The sequence below is a fragment of the Cuculus canorus genome, chromosome 1 (assembly GCF_017976375.1).
Source record: "Cuculus canorus isolate bCucCan1 chromosome 1, bCucCan1.pri, whole genome shotgun sequence".
NCBI classification, from domain to species: Eukaryota; Metazoa; Chordata; class Aves; order Cuculiformes; family Cuculidae; genus Cuculus; species Cuculus canorus.
The window spans coordinates 61,174,870-61,202,448 of record NC_071401.1 but is presented as its reverse complement, the minus strand read 5'-3'; the positions used below and the strand labels follow the sequence as shown (position 1 = coordinate 61,202,448).

General features: G+C 38.9%; 1 protein-coding gene across 7 annotated transcripts in view; it reads left to right on the top strand.

Annotated features, from left to right (window-relative positions):
• Positions 1–27,579, top strand: part of LOC104068395 (synaptotagmin-like protein 2) — a 64,106-nt gene that overhangs the window by 30,072 nt on the left and 6,455 nt on the right. For 2 of the 7 annotated variants that reach the window (XM_054067863.1, XM_009571263.2), the window contains exons 3-16: positions 251–399; positions 2,935–3,073; positions 9,966–10,038; positions 10,636–10,735; positions 11,758–12,645; positions 13,418–13,489; positions 19,544–19,645; positions 20,617–20,670; positions 21,901–21,948; positions 23,007–23,101; positions 24,538–24,657; positions 25,654–25,823; positions 26,360–26,462; positions 26,834–27,004. In XM_054067863.1, coding sequence (XP_053923838.1) covers positions 251–399; positions 2,935–3,073; positions 9,966–10,038; positions 10,636–10,735; positions 11,758–12,645; positions 13,418–13,489; positions 19,544–19,645; positions 20,617–20,670; positions 21,901–21,948; positions 23,007–23,101; positions 24,538–24,657; positions 25,654–25,823; positions 26,360–26,462; positions 26,834–27,004 — 2,284 coding nt within the window. The other 5 variants (XM_054067871.1, XM_054067822.1, XM_054067838.1 and 2 more) reach the window with 5 other exon arrangements.

Below are 27,579 nucleotides of genomic sequence, written 5' to 3'. Positions count from 1 at the left end.
GGAGGTTGGAACTGGATGGTCTTTAAGGTTTCTTCCAACCTAAACCGTTCTGTGATTCTAAAGAGAGTAACGGAAAATGGAAGTAGCATGCTGAGACTGTGTTTAAAAAAACCCAACAAACCCCAAACCAAACCAAAATGCTTGCATGCACCCCAAACCAAAAAGATTTGACTTTTATTCTGTTTACCCAAATAAGTACATTGTGCGTGATTCTCATTTATTTGATTCTTCTTTTTTTCCTTCTCCCTAGGCATTTACCAGAAAAAGTCAAAGATGATGTTCAGCTGAAGAATATGAGTGGGCAGTGGTTTTATGAAGCAAAATCAAAGAGGCACAGAGATAGGATACATGGAGCAGATATTATTAGAGCTTCCATGCGAAGGAAGCCTGCCACTCTTGGTAAGCATTTCATTTATATTTTATTTTGGAAAGGCTGACTCTTACCTAGCTAATCTCAGAAATGGTATCTACAAGCAGAAAATGATGCAAAAGAGAGATTTCCCTTGCAGCTTACAATGTAAGCTTTCTTCTCCCTTAGAGCTGTGTATTAAAGTGAGAATTCCATGTGATGACAGCAAACAAGAGGGACCGGCTTGTGTTTATGTGTGGGACTTAAAGCCCTCTGCACTGCTGGACTGCATTCTCATTTCCATTTCTGAGGCCTTGTGAGCTACCCTGGAATGTGCAGTACTGCAGAGCTTGAGGAAATTGCTCTCTAGTATGGATTTCCAAGGTTTTGTTTGCTCAGTTTGAGACCTCCGAGGCTTCATTTATTTTTGTATTTTTAAGGTGACCAAAGGTATTTCAAGTCAATTTGAAATTGCTGGAAGCTCTGGCAGCTAGAACTGGCATCCAGTGTCCAGGTTACCTTTGAGTGCACTCACCATTCCCCACCTCATGGTAGTTGCCCTCAAATGATCTATTAGAAACATTTGTTAAAGCCAACTGTTCATGTGCCAAACACCAGTTGCAGACATTAATTTAATGGTACAGATAGGTAGTAGTGTGCAAATTGAGCAATGTTAACAAGCTTGGGGCTCACTTAGTAAAATAAGAGTTTCAGAATAAAATATTTAGTAAAGGAATGTGGGAATACAATGCACTGTGTTTAGCATCAGAAGTAAATGCAGTGTTTTGTTTGGAGAGAAATAAAACAGAAGAGTAGAAGGTGAGCTGCTCTATTGGACCCAAGCCAAAAGCTCGTTTCCGCAGCACTTTGCCTCCGAGAGTGCCTGGCAATGGGCTCCAAGGCCAGGACCAACTGGCAGCCAGTTGCATCACAGACCTTTTTGAAATAGAGGGCATATTTCTGTATTTTTTTCCCCATTAATTCGTATTATCGCTGGGAGAGATAGTGAACAGTTGGTCTCTTTTCACAAAAACATATATAATATACAGGATTTTATAGATTTCGGTTGTAAGCCTCTCTGCATCTGACCCTCCAACCGGAAGAGTCCTGGTCATAGAATCATAGAATAGTTAGGGTTGGAAGGGACCTTAAAAATCATCTAGTTCCAACCCTCCTGCTGTGGGCAGGGTGGTCAGTTTTGTCATTCTTTGTACAAAAAGTGGGGGTTTCATGTTGTTTGGTTTTTTTCTTAGAGAAATTGACCCCCATCCCCTCCTCCTGTTCTACTAAATCCTTTTAACTTAGAAGGACAAGACTGTTATTATCTCAACAGATTGTACTGGTATTTTTAATCTTTTTTTAAGTTCTATTAAGGGATTTTGCGGTGCGCTAGAGGAGCAAGTAACTTACTTCTCTTAGAGCGGTGGATGGGACTATAGCTTGCTACTTGCTATAGGTTTTATAACTACAATTTAGCTTTGTTTTCATGTGTCTAATCCTGGAATGTTACACCTTCACAATTCCTATATTCCCAGATATGAGTTTGCATAATGGCATTTTAGTCAGTTTGAGGTTACTGTGTGGTGGTTTGGGTTTTTTTGTTTTACAAGGAAAGGCCAAAACCAGAAAAGAATGCAAAAAATCACAGGTGATTAATGTGGTATGTTTGTGGCTTTGACTGGTTTTGGCTATGAAAATCAGCTGTAAAATTCTAGCTAAATTTTACAGTAATTTAGAGCTTAAAGGAAAGCACTTAAAGCCACATTATCTTAAAGGAAGGTTAATTGCTCCTGATTTTATTACTTGAACAAAGGGTCATAATGTTGCATTCAGAATTGTGTGCAATTGCTTGGTTTCAATGACTCATGTCGAGGTATTTTTGCTTGTGATTATGGGTAGCAAAAATAAGAATAAAAATCTAGCGTGTTATTGCACACTGAAAAATTCTTCGTTTTTAAACTGTTGGAGAAGTGTGAAAGCAGGAGAGGATGTAATGTGGACGAATGTTTTCACTCCAAAAGGGATTGTCAGAATAGGATCTGTCCCACCCCAAAAAGAAATGCAAATGTATTTGCATTTGCTGAATTGGTGGGGCTTTTTATTTGGTTGTTTTTTATTATGAACCTTCTTAACTTTTTGTGGTAATTCTATTCATAAAGGATTAGCCAACTGCTTAAATAACAGTTGTGACCAACACCCAATTTACTGCTGTAGGAAAGGAATAATTGAATTGATTAACTGAACTTCAACACATTTTCAGTTTTCTATTGATTAGTTGGTTTTGTTTCCTCAGGACACCGAGGCTGAATTTTTGATATTTGTCTGGCTTCAGGAATTAAGGGATCAGCCTTTACTAGGGTTCTTGTACAAAGCATCTCCATTTAGGATCACTTTAAGGTCTAACGCAGATCTACCTAGAGTAGTAGAATGAATTATTTGAAGCAGTATGGGACACTTCTATATAGAATCAAATATAATGGACTTCTGAAACAGCTGTAGGACTGAGTGGAAATACTTGTATTTGCTTCTTAAGAAATCCTGTATGGACATATGGGAGACAAGAATATTCTTGTTTCGTGTTTTAGCTGAAGTGAGTCAGAACAGATCAAACAAAGCGAAGAACAGCTGGGTGAGCAATGTTAATAAAGAAGTCTTTGTGCCACCAGAACTACATAGCATTGTGGAACAACAAGAAGAACAGCCACAACTGAAAGCTAGTTCCAGGTAAGCTGTCTGTTGAATCAGTGTGTATTTATCAGGACTGGTGAAACTTGTGAGCTCTGAGTTCCATCCAAAATACTATGCTTTCCTCGTATTTCAAAGATCATCAAATGTTTCTTCAGTATCACCGAATGAATCCGTGCCTGTACAAGGCTGACAAATCATAGCCAGGCATTGTTAATCTGTCTCTACAAGGAAGAAGTGGTCAATGGTGTACACGCTTCTCATGTCACAATTTGGTCTGGCTCCCAGAAGTGAGATCAGGATTTTCAGGTTAGAATGACTGGCCGTGATCAGTTACTGATACGGGGACAATAACCTCTGCATCTCTGCTGTCAGTCACTCAATGAGACCAGACTGTTGACTCAGCCTGAATTTAAAACTTGGAACATACAAAGAACCAGAGACTGAGAAACTGCTCTTTTCCAAATTTTTCTTGTCACAGTTTAAGACATCCGACACCTTTTTTTTGAAAGACAAAATGTATTTGAGGTGGAAAGAATGAGGATCTTTGGATACTTGTGGAAAACAAATCTGATTCTACCATTTAAAATAAATGTCTTTCCAGAAGAGAGAGGCTTCCATTCAGAGTAGGGCAAGACGATCAGCTAGGGTATGTGTGAGTGGCTCTATTTGTTAAGGGAAAGCTGCATGAGAAATAATTGCTGAACTGTGGAGGATTTTGTATTAAATCTCTCTATCTCAAGCCTGTAAACATACCAAGCAGCTCCGTTTTGCTTTGAAATGGCCTGAATTTATTTCTGAGATAAATGCCTTCTCTTTAAAACACCTATATATAGTCATTAATTGGCTGAGTGAAGAGCTTTAAAAGGAACCTGCATTTGAAATGGGAAATGCTGATCTCTTAGCTAGGGTGATAACAGGTGGAAAAGAAATGTCTTTAAATAGCTTTAAATTCCTTGAGATCACTGAGAAAACAAGAACCAGGGTGTAGCACAGATAGCTATTTTTTGTGCTTTCAGTGAACAGAGTGAGGGTGAGAGCCAGGGTTACTTCTGAGGTTGACTGTTTTACTTCTGATTGTATCACTGATCAGCTCTGTAACATTTCACTTTCTTGGCTGTCTTTTAAGTCCTTCTCTGTCTGTCACCTGTGTTTTCTTTGCAGCAAGGCTTGTCTCCTACTATGCATTTGTACAATATCTAGTAGCAGTTCCATCTTAAACTTTCGTGGTCTGCAAACTGGGCACGCACACTCATGCCGAATGGCACCAAAGGTTGGTGTAAGTCTTAACTCTGGCTTGAGTTAATGGTCTTTGTTATCCTTTATGTATCATTATCAGTGAACCCAGAAGGTTATCTGTCTTACATCTGAAATTGTGCTGTAAAAGGTCAAATAAACTGCTTTGTTATAGACTTTCCCAAAAATGAAGTTGTACGGTAAGGAAGACAAAGATTGCTTATCACAAGAAAGAGCTTAGCTCCCCATACCCTCCAAGTTGGCTGAAACTAACAGAGTTAGTTGTTACTGAATGTAGTCTTCTTACAGGTGACTCTTACCTTCAGGAGATTGTTGTAGTGTTATTTCTTCATGGACAGCACAAGATATGCTGCCGTTTAATGTATCTCTTGCGTATCAGGAAAAGAAGATGATACTTTAAAATAAGTGCAGCCTTGTAGTGTTATTCCTACCGTAACAGCTTCACAAACGGTGTGATTTGGAGTAATACATTTCATAAACTGTCAGGGCAACCTCTTCAAAAATATATAATGTAATGAGGTTTAAGAACATGTAGAAAATATATCTGGAATATGGCCAACTTGACTGTATTCTTTAACTTGCAGTGATTTGATGACTTATTCCAGGTCACATCCATGTGAAGCTTGATAATTATTGCCCAGGACCCTCTCCTGTCCTTTGCTCCAAATTGTGCCAGAAGTTTATCAGCCTGTTTGCCCCTTTTTCATGTGTGTTTATACTTTCGCCAATAGTTCAGGATCTTTCTGCTGCAGCAAGCTCAGACAGTCCAGGATTTATGAGACAGTTGGAAGGGAAATGTAATTTGTGAGCTGGACACTTGCTTGTGTTTAATTTGCATAAATTCTTGCTTAGATGTCTCAAATTATTTGCTTCTAAAATGTAAAAAGCTGAAGCAAGCAAATGTGGCAGGACTACATGCAATTCATTGCTTATGATTTCAGCATAGGCTTATTTCACTATGACTGAGACTAGCCTACACGACATTGCATGTTGGAAACGGCAGCAGGCACGCAATGTTTCTAAAATACTCCTCCTTTCTGTTCTCTTGAGACTGGACTTTGAAAGAAACTGGTCTGACGTGGCTGTGAGCCTGTCTCCAATGGCAGCAGCTGATGAGGAATTGAGGAGAAACATGGGCTTGGAAAGCCATAGCCCTACCAGCTGAGGTAGGAAGGGAAAACCTAGACTACAAACACTTAATTTGGTTGTTAGGATAGCAAAGCCACAGGGAATTAATTTCTGTTGGATATTCCTCTTGCAACGCGAACAGTTTCAACATGGCTAGAACTAAGAGGGTGAAACAGTATCATTCAAAAGCTTGGGACTACGTAAAGTGAGTTAGCAGCTTCAGTGTCATAGAATCATAGAATAGCTTGGGTTGGAAGGGACCTTAAAGATCATCTAGTTCTACTGTCCCCTGCCATGGACAGGAACACGTCCCACTAGATCACGCTGCCCAAGGCCCCATCCAACCTGGCCTTGAACACCTCCAGGGAGGGGGCATCCACAGCCTCCCTGGGCAACTTGTGCCAGTGCCTCACGACTTTCATTGTGAAGAAACCCCTCCTTATGTTGTCTAAACCTGCTCGTCTCCAGTTTATACCCATTTCCCCTAGTCCTATCACTACAAGCTTTTGTAAAAAGTCCCTCCCCAGCTTTCCTGTAGGCTCCCTTCAGGTACTGGAATGTCACTATAAGGTCTCCTTGGAGTCTTCTCTTCTCAAGGCTGAACAACCCCAACTGTCTTAGCCTGCCCTCATATGGGAGGTGGTCCAGCCCTCTGATCATCTTTGTAGCCCTCCTCTGGACCCGTTCCAACAGTTCCAGATCCTTCTTGAGAATTCCAGAACTGGACACAGTACTCCAGATGAGGTCTCACAAGAGAGGAATAGAGGGGCAGAATCAACTACCTTGACCTGCTGGCCATGCTTCTTTTGATGCAGCCCAGGATACAGTTGGCCTTCTGGGCTGCAAGCACACATTGCTAGCTCATATTGAGCCAATGCTACCTGTGGTTCAAGCACCTGGAACATTTCAAAGTGCTGCTTCAAGGGTAGGTTTGTGGGAGCTTTGGGTTTTTGGTTTTGGGATCTCTTTCCTCGGCACTCCCCCTTCTTCAGGCCAGCATTGGCTTGCAGACATTGCCTGAATAGAACAACTGCTAACCTGAGGATTTGGACCAGTAAATATGTGATAACAAATTACACAGACCTTTTTTTTCCTCAGTCCTGTTCTTAAACCAAAGCAATTCTTACAGAATGGGAAGGAAGTTCAGTTCTGGTAGATCTGTGTTTGTGAACTGTTGAGGATCAAATCTAGCCCTGGGGCCAGTTCAGCTGCTGTTTAGTCAGGGTGCACCTAGATTAGGTGAAGCTGAAATTAGCCCACAACTGTATTCTTTAAAATTAGCATACTGATCTTCATCCCCATGCCCCAAATGTCTAAATTCAGTAATGAAGCTATTAATTTTTTCCGTGGGTGTTATATCACTGTAGTACTTTCCTTGCATACCATAGCCTTTACAGACCTGGTGTGTGAGCACCTTAGAAGGTGTGGTCTTGCACAGAAAGAGTTTTCCTAGGGTGACTCAGACTGTCAATATTTTACCTCTGTTCACTGATACCATCTGTCTATATGCTGAATCTAAATGTATACAGGGATTTTCTCTCTCAAATTAAGATTTGTAGGTTGTTTTCTTCCCTAGACCTCAAAATATTCTTAGACTACTTTGGATGGGTGAAAAATGTGAGTTCTAGAGTTCTGCAAGGTGAAAACCTAGACAAAAAACGTAATTCTTAAAATCTAGGTGAATTTTCTGGAATAATAGGGTGTTGGAATACATAGGTAAAAACACTTTTATAGAGTATCATTAAATTACACTAGCTTTTCTCTCTCCAGATTCTCTGCCCTTCAGGATGAGTCCAGGAAAGCTTATATTTTGGAATGGGAGTTCATTTCGGAGTATTGCCAGTCCATGTAAATCTGTAACTCCTTTCTCCAGCTCTGCTCCTGCCTTTGCTTTTTTGCCTATAGATTGCTGTCCAGTCTGTGTGGGAGTTTGGACCTTCATTGTGGTTCTCAGGATGGTGTTTTCCTGAATTGCAGTACAGGATTTCTTTTAAATATAGATATATTTATCGATTTGGCTTCCTGTGTCCTTAGATTAGCCTTGTGAATGCAGCATATCTGGGAACAGTCTATTCTTTTTCACCATCTGTATGGTTTGAGGGTAAACTCATATTTTCAGACGCTTTGTTGAGAAATGTAGTTAGAGGATGCTAGGTGTGGTAGCTTTTTTTCCTCTACCTTATATTTTCTTTAGAGCAGGGTTTTCTGCATGTAATTGCAAATTAACTTTCATTATTCTGTAAGTCTGAAGAAGCATTATGTTAAAATACTGTGGGATTGTCTGTGAGTTCAACAAGACCTAAAAAGGTTACCTCCCCATCTGCAATAACTGCAGACTGAAGAATGTCTTATCAGTTTCTTGTAGTTCAGGGTACATAACAATATTTTCCTTGTTTAAAATGAGGGAAGGGTTGAAGCATTCGTGACCCTGGACCTTAAAAAAATAAAATCGTGTTTGTACTGTTGGGTGGTAGATGGTGTAGATGAGACAGGAAGTGCAGGAGAACACAGGTGCTCATAAAAACAAAAACACGAACTCAAATACTTATTAAAGCAAGACCATAAGCTCCAGTTCAGCAGAATGAAGATTCTTTTAAATAGAAGTATGTTTTTTCAGTTTTTTTTAGAAAGTATTAGAAAGTTAAAAACTGTAATGGGGAATGATATTTTTTTAAAATAAAGTTGCAATATGAGCTCTTTCAGAACTAGGAAACATTTCTTTTCTTATTAGGGTCAGAGAAAAATAAAACAAATAATAATAATAATATTATACCTGGTGTGTGCATTTAAGAGGCTGCTGCAGTTAGCACTGATACAAGAACAGTTTATTTTTTCACTCATGAGAGAGTTTCCATTACAATATTAGCACATACCTAAAGTTTGTAGCACTGTGCGTGGCAGTATATTTCTTAAAGGTCATGTTGACCCAAAAGAGCAAGGAAGAGGTATAGAAATTTATAGCTCAGCTTACAAGTGGTATTTTTTTACTAACCTTATGTTTAGGCTGCTCATTACTGTGTCATCTTCTCTGTAATGATGTTTTTCCATTTATAAAATGGAAGTGATGTCACTTCTCAGAGGCTGGTAGCCTTTCCAGGGTGGCTGCCGTGCTGTTTTTCTATGCTTCGAGGTTAACTGTACTGAAACATGAAGAAGATGGAAACGTTCTCTCCTCAGCAGGGCAGATTTTTTGTCAGTTACCTTGTTATGGTGATCTTTGAGGAGACAGCTCTTGTTCCAACTTAGAACTTGATGAGAGCTGTGAGCTGTTTTCTTGTCCTGAGATACCACATCTGCCCTCAAAAGTGTTGTCTCCTGGCTCTGCTACTTACCAATTGATATCCGAACGTCTTTTCACCCATGCTAAAGATCATTGATCAAAGAAAAATTCAGTATTAGAATCTGCTTGTACAGCTATGTTAGAAGAAGACTGCAGGAATTGTTTTCCTTCCTAGCCTGAGTTCATATTTCCTACCCAGAGAATATTAATTTTTGTTTTCCCCATCCACAAAATAATAAGTGTGTAAATTGATTGATGCCAGCATTTTCTGTGTAAAGATAAGATACTGCATGCGGTTGTTATATGAAGACCATATTTAAATCCACATCTGACTTCTTCAAAAAACAAACGCTTTTCTGATTCTGAGATGTTTAGATAAACTCAAATTATAAATATCTGATTGTTTTGGAAAAAAAATTCTTGCATTGTTCTGCAAATAGATTAAATCCTTGTTGATATAATATAGGAGCTGTATCTTCTGGCTATTTTTCTCCTTATCCGGGCGAAACTTAGTCAAGATCAAAAGCTAAAACTTACTTCACTTATGCTATCAAACCACAGATTTTATAGATCTTAATTCAAATAATAGAATCATAGCATCACAGAATAGTTAGGGTTGGACTTTAAAGATCATCTAGTTCCAACCCCCCTGCCATGGGCACGGACATCCCAACCGGTCAAGCTGCCCAAGGCCACAACCAACCTGGCCTTGAACACCTCGAAGGATGGGGCATCCACAACTTCCCTTGGCAACCTGTTCTGGTGTCTCACCACTCTCATCGTGAAGAAATTCTTCCTAATGTCTAGTCTAAATCTTCCCCTCTCCAGTTTATAACTGTTCTCCCTCATCCTATCACCACAAGCCTTTATGAATAGCTCCTCTCCAGCTGTCTTGTAGGCCGCCTTCAGGTACTGGAAGGTTGCTATAAAATCTTCTCTGAGCCTTCTCTTCTCAAGGCTGAACGAGCCCAACTCTTTCAGCCTGTCCTCATATGGAAGGTGCTCCCGCCTTCCAATCATCATGTCCGTGCCCATGGCAGGGGGGCTGGAACTAGATGATCTTTAAGGTCCCTTCCAAACCTAGCTATACTATGATACTATTGTAAAGAGGTTTGCTGCTAAATCTGATAAGAACAGGCTAAACAGAAAACTGTATTTGCCAAGAGGTTATATTTGAGTATGTAGAAACAAATCTGTTTTGCTTTTTGAAAAAGGCTTAAAGTAATGTCTTGTTTGCTGAGGCTGCTATATGCTTTTTCTTTGCAGTTCTAAACCAATAATCTCTATGTTAGAAAAACCAGAGGAAAGATCTATGAAAACAACAGTCTCGCCAGTAAAGGTATGATTGATATTGAATACAGCAGAAGTTATCTTTTTCATTTTGTCTGTTTATTTGCTTCAGTGGCAAAGACAATTAAAGGTTTGTGGAAGAAAGATACTAACTTGGAAAAAAATTAGCACTTTTTGTTTTGGAGGGAGAGATGGGAAACCACAAAGTTCAGCACTGAAGTGGCTACAATGGCTATAATCAGTGGCTGTGTGTGCTTGACATTGTTTCCAGTTCTCGTCAGCTATTGATTAGCACTGTCTTGCTGTGCTCCAGTATCTCAAAGGTCCCAGAAGTAAAGATAAAATTGTTTAACTTAAAGACACTTGAAAATCCCAAGCTGTTTCAGGTGGTGTCTTATCTCTGCTACTGGTGACTTCAAAATGAACGGGGTGAGGCTGTCACTAGCACTTCTGATAGTTAACTGGTTCATGTTAAGTAGTTTTTTGTCACATACCCAATTTAAGAGGCATACTTTCAGATTCTTTGCTGACAGGGTAGAAGGGGGAGTCACTGCACTTTCATTTATTTTGTTGAGACTGTACTGATATCATGGTTTGGCTGCAGTTACTCTTTTGATTTTTTTTTTTTTTTTTTTTTTTTTTTTAGCAAAGGAGAAATCCATTTAATTCCATTGCATCAGGTGATGACTTGAACAGTGTGGAATCAGAAAATAGACCAGCCATCCTACCTCAGCTGTCAAATATGGGTAAACATATGTATTTAGCATATCACTGTGAATTTTTTGCTAGCTTACATGTAAATAATTTTTACTTTCACTGCTTCTTTATGTGAGATATCAAAGCTTGTCATATTACTTGCAGTAATCAACTGTTTCATTTCAAACTCCATGTAAAACATATGTATACTCGGGAAATAACTGTTTATGTGAGTAAATAGGGTTTGCTTCCTTTCTTTTACTCACAGTTCTAGTCAGCATTAAGTACTAGGTATGAGAAGGATGCTTGTTCTGAATTGCTGTTAAGAGAACTGGGAAATTCCCTTGATTTTTGGCATACATGTCTTTATGACCTTCCTGTCATTGCTGCTATTGGCTCAACAGAAGAAGCCTAATTCCCTTTGATTTTTTTCCTTTGTTTCTCTCAGTTCTATTTATTTTTTGATATTCCTGCAGTCAGGCAAGTAGATGGGTGATGAAATATCATAATACAGGCATTTGCAGTTGTAATTTACAAGCTCATACATGGAAATTACTCTCCTGTCTCTGTTATGAAAGTTGCCAACAGGAAAAAGGAAAACTTGCACATTGGGAATAAAAAATTTTCATCACTATACTGGGACATCGCATCTGAATTTTACCATGTTCCTTATAAATGTGGAAATAGCCTGTTTCCATTTCTATAGGTTGCTGTTTATATTCTGAACCTGAAGAGGTGTATGCTTATTCAAAAGCTTCCCTTCCCTGCAAAGTTTGTGCACTGTGGGAATAATGCTTATCAAAAATTTGGTGTGCTTTCTATCTTTAGAATTGTCAAATAATTAATATTTCTAGAATAAGAAATAACTGCAGGATTTTGTCTGATAAAAATTCCTGTTACATACAATTGACATCAGCACCTGTGTTGAATTTCTTCCTGTGTTTTACTGCAGATGGTTTTAATAAATCAATATAAACGCCTCACTCTAGATCTGTACCGAGTCATACTGTTCTTGTTTATGCAGATGAATATCATGTAAACTTATGATTTCTTCTCTATATATGTCTTACAGAAATCTTATCACTCTCAGAAGAGAGCCAACCTAAACCAGATTTAGAAAATGATGAAACAGAGGAACTGAAGAAGCCTTCTGTAGAACCTACTGGTGAATCACAGAAAGGGCTAGTTAAGCATCCTGTCCCAAAAGTCAGAAAATTAATTCAGAAAGCAACAGATCCCGTGTCACAAAAAGACTTTGTTCCAAAACCAGCCAAACGGACTGAGAGGGTTAATGGCGTTGGTACACCACCCAAAGGCATTCTGAAGCGCACTTCAAGTTCAAGTTCCACTGACTCAGAAGTTCGTGTTAGTCAGATGTTAGATGTTCAGAAAAAAAATGCTCTTCCTACTGGTACTATTTTTGAAGGAGAGGCTGAGAAGAACTCTCTTAAGGAGGAAGTGGAAGACTCTACACAAAAAGTGGAAGACTCCACACAAATTTCCCTAGAAAAACTAAAACAAGTGAGGTTCTCATCTAGCACAGATAAAGGAAAACCTCTAGAAAGCCCACAGCTACACCATGGTAGAGAAAAAGGAGAGTTTGATTTGTTAGAATCTGATGAAACAAAGAGGAGTGAAAGTGATGCTATTACATCAGATTCATTTAGGAATAAGCAAATTTCTGCTCTACAGCCTTCGTCAGCTCTACAAGTAAAAACAATAGATGATTTACAAGATGATACATCGGCATCCAGTCCTTGTGACACTATTAAGTCAGTCTTCCTGGTTAATGAGACCTTGCAGTCAAAAACAGTTACTCCTAAGAAACTTGAAACTCCACAAAAGACCTCCAGTAATGTCCTGCCAAATAGCAATAATGAACTGAGTGTTGATGAGACACGTGAAAATAAAGCCAACCAGTTCTTGAACCATGAATCAAAGTCACACAAAAACTTTACTGGTAAGAGACTAATAGGAGTAATGAACAGAATGCAACAGCAGATAGCACATATTCATTAATATTTAAATCACTTGTATCTAAGAATTAACAACTAGGGAACAGAAATAGAAGGAATGTGCTACATACTGTAGAATTGGAATTCTAAGTAACTTTTTTGTATTTTAATGCTCTAATGTAGTCAGTATTTTTTAGATTATATTCTGCTGTTATTCTTAAGAATTAGCAATTGGATCAGAGCGTGGATTAGCACTTTTATTGAGGATGATGAAGGTGAAGTGTTGATATTTTGATAAAATTCTTGTTGTAAGGCTTGGTGGATCTGTCTACATGGAAACTGATGATTTTCTGTCTGCTGCCTGTTCCTGCTAGTAATCCAGTTGTAATTTTGGCTTGAGGATTTGCTCATGGGACTAAACACAAGTATGCTGGGTTGTCGTCCTGTCAGTCCATCTGGTTCCTGTCACTCCCTCTCCAACCCCCACTCACCCTCTCTTCAGTGTAGCCATTCCCTTTAGAATGGGGATAACCAATCTTATCCACTTGCTCCCTTGAAAGTAATATGATTAATCTTGCAGTCGGATATCTCAGTGTTAGAATTTATTTTTCACTCTATTGCTTGCAGTATGGTTCTTTCCAAAACACAGGGACAAAGAACTTTTTTCTCTGCTAACAGCTTAGAAAAAAAAAATCTGAGGGATTTTTCAAGATAGATCAAACGTTCGTAGAGTCATGTGTCTGATTCCTAACTCTGATAAGTGTGTTTACATTGTAGATGAACATCAGCTTTCTGCTAAGACAGAAGCACATGAGGTGTCAAATACTCATGCTACAAGTCGTCAACAAGGTAAGCCTAATCTTGTTGAGAAGCAAGATGCTAAAACCACTTTCAAGCCTGACAAACATGCTGATGAACTCATGAAAGTGGCTGATGAATCGCTATCAAAAGTAGATTTGTTTAAAAGAAGTTCTGGTACTGAAGATAGGAAACATGTATCAGCTAGATCCCAAGGCAGGGAATCTAAAGAGGAAGTGGACCTATCAGCCAGAACAGCAGTTCTTCCTGCAGAACACAGTGGGCCTAGCATGGATGGAAAACCAGAAGCTGCGGAAGAGTTACCATTTAGAAAGATTAAAAACCAGAACACTATTTCACATACATCATTTATTTCACAAGATATACAGCTAATGAAAGAGAGGATGAAACTTAAGGAAGAGGAGGAGAATGAGGAGCAAAATGACAAATCACTAATTGAATTTGACTGTACAAGACCGGAAGAAAAAGAATGTGGTCAAGAAATCAAGCGACAGAATGAAAAATCAAATCTCTTGGAACATCAGGAACAGAAGCTGCCAGCTCAGAAATGTGAATCGGAGAAGGCAATACAAGAAAAAAGAAGAATAAGGGAGATCAGAGCATTCTGGGACAGGGATAAAACTATTCCCAGTGATGAAGAGAAAGACATCAGTATCAAGATTAATGCATCAGATGGTGGTACATTGAAAGGTCTCAGAAAAAGTGATAAAATAAAACCATTTGCAGAATACCTGCCTAATGGACTGGATGATCAAAGCAAGAATATGTTAAGGAGTGCTAAACTGAGTTGTGCAAGCCAGGCTTCAAGAAATGAAGGACCAGGCCATGCGTTTGAAAAGCCAGAAAGAACAATTCCACCTAATGAAGTTAATGAATATACAAAAATGCCAAAAGCCAGTAATTTGCAGCCAAGTGTTGATGCCACTTCACCTTCCCTAGAGAGCAAAGGCAAAGGTGAGAAAGAAGCATCTAAAGGAAAAGTTGCTGTTTTTTCCCAACAGAAGCCTAGCTTCCAGGTTTTGTCTATAAAAGAAAAAATGAAAGAAATATCCAAGGACCAAATTTCAGATCCTTCACAGTTCCAGAGTTTGAGAAACTTCTGGGATACCAGAGTTAAATTACAGAGTAGGATTGATAGGGGAGTTGTTTCTATGCCAAATAATATTAGTTCAATAACCTATGAAAGAAAATTGGAGGAAGAGAAGGGCGGAGATAATGTAAGCAAGCAAGAGTTAATTCAACAACAAACTCAAACATCAGAGAGAGAAAAAAAACATAAAACAGATTCTGTCTTATGCGAACTTCCTGTAGGATCTCCTACCCTAAAAGGTCTCAATAGAATGCACATAAAAAATACAGATTCTGTCCAGCTGGGCAGAAAACCAGTTATCTTGAAACCCCCGGAAAAGATGGGTCTTCCAGAGCAAGAAGTTAAAGAATGTATAGAAAAAAGTATAATTTCACCAAAAGAACATAATGTTTCCTTGTTGCTGCAATCACCTAGTGATAAAGATGCTTTGAAGGAGAGAGCAGTAGATAATTGGCTATGTTTACCTATAGAAGAAGAGGAGAAAAAGACTACTCCATTAAATATCAAACTTCCTAATGGAGAAGTTGAAGAGACTGTGGATAAGGTGGTTCTACTGAAGGCTGAACTTGATGTGTTTAAATTAGGCCTAAAGAAGTTAGAAAAGGAAGCCTCTGAGGTGTCATCTAGCTTGAAACGAGAAGAAAATGTTTCAAAAGGGACGACTTTTCACTCGGATCAGTGCAAGGTTTCTGAAAGAACTGTGGAACAGAGTGACAATATTTCTCCTGCTGATCAAAAAGAAGAAATAAGCAAAAGCACAGGAAAAGTGAATGTACTGTCTACAGATGAGCATGAAAACGTAAAAAGCCTCAGGGAACTGTTCAGGGAATTTGAACCTTTCTGTCTACGATATCTGGCAGCAGGCAAGGCTGGCACTCTGACGAGTTCTCAGAGGCCTCAAGCTGGTTTGCAGAACCTGCTCAGAGAAACCTTTGCATTTCAGCCTTCTGAATATAGAAAGGTGGGAATGAAAACAACAGATGACACAAATAGTATATCACGAACAAATTTTAGTGTAGAATCAACATGCCAAGAAGATACTGGTCAGCCTGAAGAGGTCAACGAGACCATAGGAAAATCCTTTGCCCCCTCCAAGGTCAGTGGCTTGACTTCTGCTTTAGAGAAACTGCTCAAGGAAGCCTCTGAAACGCCACCTCCTAAACCAAAACATGCTGACAACACAGTCCAGAGAACTATGAAGATGGAAGTTGGAAGCATGACCTATGAGTGTGATGGAGAGTTGCCTGGGGAAATCAGAGAAACAGTAGAAAAATCCTTTGCCCCATCCAAAGTCAGTGGCTTGACTTCTGCTTTAGAGAAACTGCTGGAAGAGGCCTCTGAAATGCCGCCTCCTAAACCAAAGCGTGCTGACAACACAGTCCAGAGAACTGTGGAGATGGAAGCTAGAAGTATGACTTATGATCATAATGGGGAATTGCCACAGGAAATCAGAGAGACCATAGAGAAGTCTGTTGCCCCATCCAAGGTCAGCGGCTTGACTTCTGCTTTGGAGAAACTGCTGGAGGAGGCCTCTGAAATGCCGCCTCCTAAACCAAAGCATGCTGACAACACAGTCCAGAGAACTGCAGAGATGGAAGTTATAAGCATGACCTGCAGGCATGGTGGTGAGTCACCCCAGGAAATCAGAGAGTCCATAGAAAAATCCGTTGCCCCATCCAAGGTCAGCAGCTTGACTTCTGCTTTAGAGAAGCTGCTGGAAGAGGTCTCTGAAGTGCCACCAACTAAATCAAAGCGTGCTGACAACACAGTCCAGAGAACTGCAGAGGAGGAAGTTGAAAGTGTGACTTATAAGCATGATGGCGAGTTACCACAGGAAAACAGGGAGGATGTAGAAAAGTCTGTTTCCCTATCCAAGGTCAGCAGCTTGACTCCTGCTTTGGAGAAACTGCTGAAGGAGGCCTCTGAAATGCCACCTGCTAAACCAAAGCATGCTGATGGCACAGTCCAGAGAACTGCAGAGATGGAAGTTATAAGGATGACCTATAAGCGTGATGGGGAATTGCCACGGGAAGTCAGGGAGACCATAGAAATGTCTGTTGCCCCCTCCAAGGTCAGTGGCTTGACTTCTGCTTTAGAGAAACTGCTCAAGGAGACCTCTGAAATGCCACCTCCTAAACCAAAACATGCTGACAACACAGTCCAGAGAACTATGGAGATGGAAGTTGAAAGCATGACCTATGAGCGTGATGGAGAGTTGCCTGGGGAAATCAGAGAAACAGTAGAAAAATCCTTTGCCCCATCCAAAGTCACTGGCTTGACTTCTGCTTTAGTGAAACTGCTGGAAGAGGCCTCTGAAATGCCACCTCCTAAACCAAAGCGTGCTGACAACACAGTCCAGAGAACTGTGGAGATGGAAGCTAGAAGTATGACTTATGATCATAATAGGGAATTACCACAAGAAGTCAGAGAGACCATAGAGAAGTCTGTTGCCCCATCCAAGGTCAGCGGCTTGACTTCTGCTTTGGAGAAACTGCTGGAGGAGGCCTCTGAAATGCCGCCTCCTAACCCAAAGTGTGTTGACAACACAGTTCAGAGAACTGTGGAGATGGATGTTGAAAGCATGACTTGTGAGTGTGATGCTGAGCTGCTGCAGGAAAGCCAAGAGACTATGGAAAGATCTGCATTGTCCAAGTCTGAATGCGGAATGCTTGATGTTAATTTGCAGAGGCTACCGGATGAAGTCTCTGAAACACCAGCTTCTGTGTTGAAAAATATGGACAAGAAAGAGCAAGGTAAAATACAGGCTGATGAAAGTGTGCATGCTCCACATCAACAAGAGAGAGACTGTTCTCGTGAAATACAAGAAACAATAGAAAAGACTTCTGTTTCAAATACTGCAAAATTTGGTGAATTCAGTAGCTCTTTAGAAAATCTTCTGCAAGAAGCATATGAAATTTCTCCTCCAATATCTGAAGAGTTGGATAAACAAGAACATAAACAAGAAAAGTTTGGGGATTGTGTGTTTCCATCACAAAAAGCGACTCTGTTTGTGACAATATCACAGCCATATAGTGCTTTAAGTAGCTATCAGACACAGATAAGAATAGCTACCAAAGGTGAACCTCTCAAACAAAATATCAGAACTTCAATGAATGATCTTTCAGTAAGTGAAATTGAAGCTTCTGATCTTCCCAAAAGGAAAGGAGCTGTTTATAAGATAGAAAAGAGAAGCATGGTTCAGGTTGATCTCTCTCCCTTGGAAAGAGATACCAATATGATTGCAAGCAAGCCATTTGAGATGAATGAAAAAGGAAGGAGAGATGAAAATATATCCTTGGATGACTCTCCGAATAATTCAGAATTTAAATCACTACTGAAATTCAGAAGAACAAGCACACCACTTAAAGATGAGAGTGACTCCCTCCAGCCAGAAGGAGCTCAACTCTGCCTAACGTCTCAGCCTGAGGATAATGAAGAAGTGGAAGATGATGGCTCAAATTCGGGATTCAGGTTTTCATATGAAAACTCTGATTCCCTCTCTGGAACCACGAGTTCAGTTTGTGAGCGGTTTGATTTCTAAAATTTGTGGTGCTGGGTTGTTAAAGATGGCTACATTTTTTTTTTTTGGTAGCCAACTTGAAATATGTTAATCAAAAGTCTGTGTAATACTCCTTATTTGAATTCTTTGGCTATTTGGTTGGGAAGAACTAATGAATTCATTTAATTAGAAAGTGTTTAACAAACACGTACTACCTTTGGGTAAGCCTTTTTGGTAAGGGGAGTTTAGTGGCATGAATTGATTGCAAGAGTCTTCGTGATTTACCCTTTTCTTCCTCCCCTGTGACATTGTCTTCAAATTAATAACATTGTAACACTGAAAACTTGGTGTTTCTTTTAAATGTCCTGGATTAAAAGAGGAAAAAATGTCAGTATCTTGACTGAGTTCATTCTTTAGTTTGACCAGTTAGTCTTCAAAAGTTAAATATTTATCAGTGAAATTGCTGGATAGAAAGTCAATACCAGTACTCTGTGCTACTTAATTTAGTGTTGCTGCCTGTTGCATCAGGCAATGGCCACGTAAATAAAGTGATCTGGTTACCAGGATTCTCCTCATTTGGTTGAATGGCAGCTCTAGTCAATGTCTCATGTGCAGCAGTCATCAGAGAGCTTAATGCAGAGGAGATAATTCAAACTTTTTAATTTGCCCCCGAGAGACTGCGGGTATTTTATTCACCTAGAGAATCTGAGAAATAGGTGAAGTTTCTGATGCCACTAACTTACTCTTGAGCCTATTTTGAAAGGGAGTTTCCAATGGAAGTCAGTGAAAACTCAAGACAAATGAGGATAAATGAAACATAATTTCTTTTTACCCATAATTACAGTGTTGCTGTCTGTAAGGCCTGGTTGGTTGGCTGATGGGGAGGAATGTGAGGTAGGGAGGGGAGAGGAGAGGGCTGTAAAGGTTTCTGGAGGAGGTAGGTCTGTCTTGATTCTGCCCTTGGAGACAATTGCATAATTTCTGGGATCCAAAACCCTCCACCGTTGAGTTTTCTTGTGGTAATTACTCAAGTATTGAAACGCAGTGACTTTCACTGTGGAGGAGAAAGTAGAATAGACAAATTTTACACAGAGCAAAAACTAAAACTATTAACTTTTTTATGCTGATCCGTAACAAGATGGTTACAAAATGGCTAAAATCTGAGTTTATCCTGTGATATTCTTGGACAATTAAGACAAGTAATACTCACTCTAAAGCTCCTTATTAGTCAGTACAGACAGCAGTACCTACACAGAGGAAAATAGCCAACCACCTCTCTCTACTTATGGCTGAGAGAATTTGGAGAGAGCAAATGGACACTAAAATTAGACATTCATTTTGTGTATTTTGGATTTATTTTGTATTTTCATTGAATGTCCGCTGCTTTGCTAAAAGTCAAAATAGAGTGTCATGAGAAGTCAGTGGGGTTTTTTAGTGACTTGCTTGAAATGGCATGTTTGTGTGTGCAGTGTTCATGTGTTTTGTCTCGTAACAGGTTCAGAAGAACAATTAAATCCTGTTTTGATGGCTTTGAAAAGGAGTGCAGATAGGAAAATGCCTTCCAAAAGTCTAGAGGACATTCCATCAGCCACCTCAAGTGAGCACAAAGCTTGCGTGTGTCTCCCATGACCCTTAGTTTGGCTTGAACATATCCACACTGTTCTAATACAGCTTTACTAATCAGTGTTTTAATCTTTGCTTCTCAAGAAACTGCATGGAGCGTTTACTATAAAGCTGTTTTCTTTTCTCATATGGCGTAGTGTTCAAAATTAACACAAAGAACTGGAACAACACTGGTCTACGAAGCAGACATCTTCCAAAAATGCACTGTGTTAATTAGTGATGAACTGTTTCTTGGATAGTGAGGAAGTTTTCAATAGTGAAAGTATTGGCAGCTACCCAAATCAATAATGAGCAACAGCTGCTGTGCTCTCCTTACCTGCTTGCTTGGGCCAAGTCAGTAGGCAGTGGAAGTATGAAAAAAATCTTATTTGAGTAGTGTTTCACCTATGTAGTCTAGCAGTTAATATACTAAACTCGCTTTAAGAGAATACAGTGAGACGAGACTAATCTTAGAATTCATTCTTTATTTCCATCTGTAGTCTCCCAAAATTATTTTTTAAATTATTATTCTTTTCTCCCTTCACCCTGCCCCTGTTTTTCTTACTTATCCCATGTCTAATGGGGAAGACGGAAGCTGAACTCACATTTGTAAATTCAGGTGTGAAAGTGTAGATTTTGAAAGATGTTGGCTGTTGGAAAATTACTCTTCTAATACTACTTATGCTATTGCTTGCTTCTAACTAGTTTCTAGGTTTTAAGTATGCACTAACATTGTTGTAAGAGCACACTGATAGAAAGACTCAACATGGGACTGCTGCTTCGATACAGGCTTGAAGCAGTGTGTGAAGTAGAAAGCACTTCTTGAATTTAACCATTCCTACGGCTCTGCTGGTTTGTTTGGGGGGTTTGTCCTCATTATTCATAATTCTGTGATTGCCACCGCCATCCATTTTATCATGCTGAACACCAAAATTTCTAACTTTGTGTTACTTTTTCCCTGCACAGATAAAGGAAAAATAAATAATCCAAAGGACGAATTAGCTCTTAGTGCTGAAGATGGTAAATATCTTTTGTGTCTGCATGGGATTTTATTGTTTTTTTCAATAGCCTCTGTTTGCTAGTGAAGGAGTTTTGAAACTAAGAATTGTATTGCACTTTTAGATTCGATTAACTTGAGCATGACTTAAATGCTTTTGCAGAGTTTTGTTTTTTGTTTGTGCCACCTACCAGTATATTATATTGACCTTTGGTCTTTCAGCCTTTGGAACATTGGTCTTTCAGCCTACTGAAATCATTGAGGGCTTGGAACATCAGCTCATTTGAAAGACTTGGCTTAAGCAGGCATCAAATTTGTTTTTTTTAACAAGATGCAAGATGACTTTTGCTCATACAAAACACTCTTTCGAATACATCAGTTGAAAATGAACCTCTCTTATAATTGCTGTATCAATCTAGCAAAGTGGAATTACTCCAGGCAACAGATGAACTGCTAGATCAGCTGCTGTTGATACCATCAACTCATTATTGCATTACAGATGCCTTACTGTTAAATTTTTCTGTATGCCTTTAGAAATTCCAAATCTGAGCAAAATAAGAGCAAACTTGCTCCAAGAATATGTGAGGATGAACACAATAGAAAACCATCGAATAACACTGAACATGGTGGAATATAACACAAAAGTCTTTATTTACTGCATTATGGCACTACACTTCTAAACAAACAGTTTAAGCATCTAAAACATGACAACAAATGCAGTTGTGCTCAGCTGCATTTATTGTCATGTTTTAGCTGCTTTAAAGCATTTTGCATGTTGGTAGCCTGTAGTATAACAGGGTAATCATACTGTAATAGGGTGCATGCAATATCTAGTAAATTAACAAGACTTAAGCACTGTATTATACTTTTCTTTCAAATGGGGGCCCCCTACTGAAAGCATGTTATATATTTAGTATGGAATATACAAACATTTGTCTGAAAAGTGGGGGGATGAGTTAAATTTGTTAAGAATGAAGATTTGAAAACATGAAAAGTCAGCTAAATTGATAGCTCAACAGACAGAGTAAGGCAGGTTCTCTTGAAAATAGTATTAATATTTCTGCTTTGCTTAGCTTGTACACTCATGTTACCTTTGTTATGATCCTGTTCCACAACGGCAGAGAACAGTGCAAAACAGAAACATATGAGGTCTGGGGAGGCCAGAACTTCCCCATATATAAAATATATTCATACAATTTCTAATGTTGCAAAACTGTGCTACTAAGTGACTCTTGTCAATACTGCGTGAGCAGGTCCGAAACTTGGTCAGCATCAAGAGAGGAATGAAAATGCAGCAGGAAGTGAGTAATAGGATTCTTCTCACAGACAACTAATACATTAAAAATACTTTTTTATTTAACAACTAATAAATTATACATCTGGACTAGCTACTTGCTCAGTTGAAAAGCTGCATCTAGCTGCATACTGACAATAACTGATTGGTTGAGCACTACTTGAACTTCAATAGCAAAAGCCTTGGAAGAGCTTAACACACTTTGCCTTTGAAACAATCCCAGCATGTGTGCAGTGTTTCCTTTTATGGAATAGATATGTGCCCCCATAGCTGGCTGTTTGTTACCAAATAATTACTTATCATATAATAGTCAGTATTGGTGGTTTTCACAATACGTATCCAGCCCAAAGATATAGAGATTTAGTGCAATATTAAATGTAAGTGGGGTTAGAGCATGGAAAATTTTGAGAATCATGGGCTTACTGCAAACTAGATTTTTGCAAGGCTTTGTTGTGCAATTAAGTTTTCTACAGGGAAAGAACATGGAAGTTCGGTAGAGGGATACAAAAGTTGAAGAGATGGGCTGCAAAAAACCTTGCATCACTAATGAGACAAGCATCTTATAATTAAATAGGACTACTTGAAAATCCTGAGTTTAGGTGTAAAAATTGCTTGATTTACACAAACATTCCTATTGCTGTTAATTTAAAAACAGTTTTGTTTGTATACTAACTTCTTCTCAAGAACCTTATGATGACTGTAATGTCAGTGACTGCATGGGTGGTGCGTGAGTGCACTTACCCTTGTTCTAGGAAGAAAATCTAGAGGGCAAACTGAAAATATTTTCTCCATCACACTTCATGGGAATTTGCTTGTAGTAGTCAGGCTTGTATGTTATGTGAAGCAATGTGAACGTTTCTGCTCCTGCTAGATGTCAAATGATGACAGCTTCTGATGGCTCCTCTGTCCTGCGGGACACGGGAGAACCTTGCATCCAGTGTGTAAACTGGTTGTGCATGTGCATGTATTTCATTTCATGTTGTTTCTAACCATATCCTCTTATGGAATTGCACTGTCTTGATGTACAAACTTATTTTTGAAACCTTTTGAATTGTGGCTGTTCAGTTTCCACAGTGCTGTCACAGCCTGATAAGCTGTCTTCCCATCCTGAAAAACTAAAAGGACTGAGCAAGTCTGTACCGTCATTCCTACAGGAAGAGGCAAGTTCCATCTCTGAAATATTGTAATGAAAACTTTTAGTTGCTCTGGCATTATGCAATTGTCAAAGAGTGCCTTCCAGGGTCTGCCAGGTCAATTTACAAGTAGACCATGGCATGGAGTTGAGCTTGTGGTGTAACGGTCATCAGATGATCCCAAACAACCTGTGCTTAATTAACCTTTCAAAAGCTTTAGTCCATTAACTAGAGGTTTATTCTTACTGTACAGTTCAACATACAGAGCATGCTTTGTCCAGGAGATTGAAGCACAGTGAATGCTTGCTGTTATTCCCAAAGGCAGTCTCTATCCTTAAACTAACAGGTGCTTTTTATCATCAGAACAATTAAATTAATTTTTATCTTCAGCCAATTAAAAATCTAACTCATGTGAGTTTTGAATGAAACAATCTGACAAATACTTGAAAGCCAAAGAGCTATACATAATCACTCTGGTCATAGCATTAGGGGACCTGGGGGTGGGTTGTATTTATAGTCTAAGAAATTTTTAGCACCCAAATCTGTTTATTCTTCTCCCCAAACTTACCTTTAAAATTACGATTAGTCTCAATACCTTCTTGAGGTGTCAAGCTCACAGAGGGTATATGTGCTGGTTATGCCTTGGAGTTTATAAGCACTGAAGTACCATCTGGTCCATAAGAACCATGAAACTAACAAAGGTATAACATAAATCTGGTAGAAATAACAAATTATACATAATCATTGTAGATACCATGTAGTCATTGTGGTATGAATACTCATTTCTATCTGCTAGTTCACTTCTGGAATTATTTTACAAATAATGAATTCCAATAACATACCTTCTAATTAAAGAAGAAAAAAATCTGCCTCTTAGAATATCAATATCGCTTCCCTCTGCTTAAAAGAAAAAAACAGCCTAAAAAGATTAGGTTCTCTATTTGTGAATAGTAACAATACCCTTATTTAACATTTAGAATTAACTTAAGAAAAAACCCCAGCTATGTAGTGTGTTCTGGAGGCATGCAGCCCCCCCAGTGCTTAATAATTTCTTGTTTCTGAACTTCTAGACATCCACAAGAAGACTGTTTCTATACAGAGGGCAGGCTTTGAGTAAAGTACAGACAGGATTGAAAGTAAGCACAACTGGTTTCAGTCCTGTACCTCTCCTGCTGACCCGCTGTGTGAAAAACAGCTAAAATGGTCTTAGACAAATCATATGTCCTTCCTCTACAAGAGGGCTTAGGATTTTCCTGTCTTTCAAAGTGCCCATTTAACAGGACTGATTATTCTCAGTGCCTGACTGATATTTCACTCCCTGAGTTTATTTTGGAGTTTTTCACTGATTCCCAATCTGCATTAAAATTGTTACCTATTGTTTGTTTTTTGTTTTTTTTTTTCTCCAATGTTCCTTTTGATTATGAAGAATCTACACAGACTTTCTTTCTGTGATGTTTTTGTAGAGTGATGACAGAGAGACAGATACAGCATCAGAAAACAGTTATTCCCTTGGCAGAATCAAGAAGAGTCCCAGCTCTCTAACCAATCTTAGCAGCTCTTCTGGCATGGCCTCCTTATCCTCTGTATGTAAACCAAAGTCGTTTTAATGGTACCTTGCTTTTGCTAATGTCTTCAGTATTGTTTTGGCTCCTCCCTTATTACTCTTATCTTTTTTTCTCTTGGCATCCTTGTCTTCTTCCTTCCCATTTCTATTATATGAACCCTTGCATGGAATTACCTAAAAAATAAACGAAAATTGGTTTTTCTTTTCTTGTTTTCTAGTAATATATTGGACTCTGTTTTGGACTCCACTGTGCAACATACTCTGTATATAAACACTTAACAAAGAGAGTGCTTTCACCCTTAGAGCTTATATTGGCAGCTGAAAGTGGAGGACAACTTATACAGAGCAAACGTTTGGAAAAGGAGAAGGGGAGGGGAAAGAAATAAGTGAAAGAGAGACAGTATTGGTAGATGGAGTGTGTAATGAAGCCAGTAAACTGGCTAAACAAAAGCGTTTAATTTATGTGGACTTCATCAGAAAAGGGAGAATTTTGGGGAAGGATATTTTAAAGAATGTGTACATTCTTCTCTTTCTACCCATGTAGGGTTTAATTTCCAATGTGTTTTGTTTAGGCATTTAACTTGGCCACAGACTTTGCTGCTAATCTCTGTGTTGGTATTTTCAGCAGGCCTGTTGTCCTAAACTTTTAGGCTCTGCTTTCTGCAAGGAAGATCAGCTGAAAAGTTGTACAAGTGATGTTTCAAGGATCAGACCATGGGCAGTCTCCAGATCTGCAGCATCCTATCATTTTATTTCTTCTATCTCAATGAAATAAACACATTCATTTTCTTTTTTTTTGTAGAAAACAAACACTTTGATTTAGAAATAACTTCCTTTTGTTATTCTGCTTGCTGAGAAGCTTGTATAGTAGCATCCATTACACTTTGTTACTACATCCAAAAGGACACAGCTGATTTCTGTGCTGTCTGAATTCTGAGCTTAACTTCTACCCTAATCTTCTTGTATCTGGTGAAATGCAATACCTGGAAGATTTTTCTCCTCTTGTGTGATACAGGTGAGCGGCAGCATAATGAGCATCTACAGTGCAGACTTCGGGAATGTTGATGTGAAGGGGAACATCCAGTTTGCTATCGATTATGTAGAGCAGCTGAACGAGCTCCACATTTTGATTTGCCAGTGTAAAGACTTGGCAGTGGCAGATGTGAAACGACAGCGTTCAGACCCGTAAGTACAGAGAATATATTTATTTCCCAATGTAAGTTTTTCTTTAATGTGAAAATGAGAACTGGTGGCTTTTTCCCAATCTTTATAATCTGTTTGAGTAAACTTCTCAATAAACAAATGAAAAGACTATGTGATTTTCCAGTCTGAACTGAATATAGAATTGCCACTATAATTTGTTACGTATATTAACATAGGAAGCTTGAACTTTTAAGAATATGAAATTCTCTTTTAAAATTCAACTTTCCAGGTGACAAATACTGCTTAAATAAGTTTTCAGTAGGATTAGAGCCTATAAATATGCTATCTAGGCATACTATAGTTAAATAGTCTGTATTTGTTGAGGAGACATTTCAACAGACTTCCTCCTAGCAGGAGGTGGTTTTGGTCCCATTTTGGGAGCTATTACCAGTGCTGTTCCATCTCGTAAGTGGCTAGTTAAGTGGATTTCTCTTTATGAGCAAATACTTGTGGATTTTGGAAGGGGAAGTTGGGAGGAGTGTTTCCTTGCTCATCTTACCAGCCTGTTTAAATTTTAGGTATGTAAAGACCTACCTGCTTCCAGAGAAATACAAGCTGGGCAAACGGAAGACGTCTGTGAAAAAGAAAACTTTAAATCCAGTCTATAATGAAATACTGCGGGTATTTATTGAACTATTACTAGATATGAAATACTGCATGCACGAAGTGTGAGGAACCTAAACTTCTAGGTACAGGTCCAGATGCTCTCTAAAGAGCACCCATGTCCTTCCATCGAAAGGTTTACTCTGCAGTGTATGCTGGATACAAGAAGGAGAACACTTATTGTCGTATACTTGCAAACAAACAGAAGCTTAAGATGCTTGAAAAAAAAAAGGAGTAAAACACAAAGAGCTTTGTTCTCAAATCAAGAAGTTAGTGGTTATGGATGTATAAACCTGGACAAGTTTTTCTCCAACCTTGTCACTTTCAGACACAACATTGATGAAAATCCAGCTTGTAGTAACTTTGTTCTCATTTCTTCTTCCTGACAGTATAAAATTGAGAAGGGTCTTCTAAAGAACCAAAGCCTTAATATCTCTGTCTGGCACAATGATACCTTTGGGAGGAATAGCTTCCTTGGGGAAGTAGAGCTGGATTTAGGAACCTGGGACTGGAATGATAAATCCAACAAGCAGATCAACTGGTTTCCACTCAAGCCAAGGGTAGGTTGCTAAGTGTGGGTTAGCTGCCTTGTATTTCTCGCTGTGCTAGTGCAAAGCCAAGCTGTTATTTATTTAGGCCTGGTTTTCTGTGTTCTGTGGGTTTTGTTGGTTATAATCATAAATACCTCTTTAATGGAGAATGGAGCATACAGTTCTGAGGCTTCTGGTAGTCCAGTGAGTAGCTAGCTCTTACAACAGGAAAAAATTTCTTATAGCCTAAGGAGTATGAGTGTCAGGGTCTTTTTGACTTATGTCATGTTTCTGCAATAGGCACTTGAAGACAATTGTTACCTGAATATGAAGTCAGCCTACTGAGAATACACTACAAAGTGCAGCAACATTTTAGTATCAGATACAATGATGACTTCCACGTCCATTCCTCTGGCTTGTTCATGGATTTTAGCTAAAATCTAAACTTTCAGCTAAGCCACTGCCAGAGGTTCTGGTTTCTTTTGTTGGTTTGTTTTTTTCCCCTCTCCTTTTCCTTGAATTTACTTAATTGATTAATTCCAAAATTAGCTTAATCCAAAGGCTTATAATTTCTAGAACAGAACAGGAATGTCATGGTAGTCTTT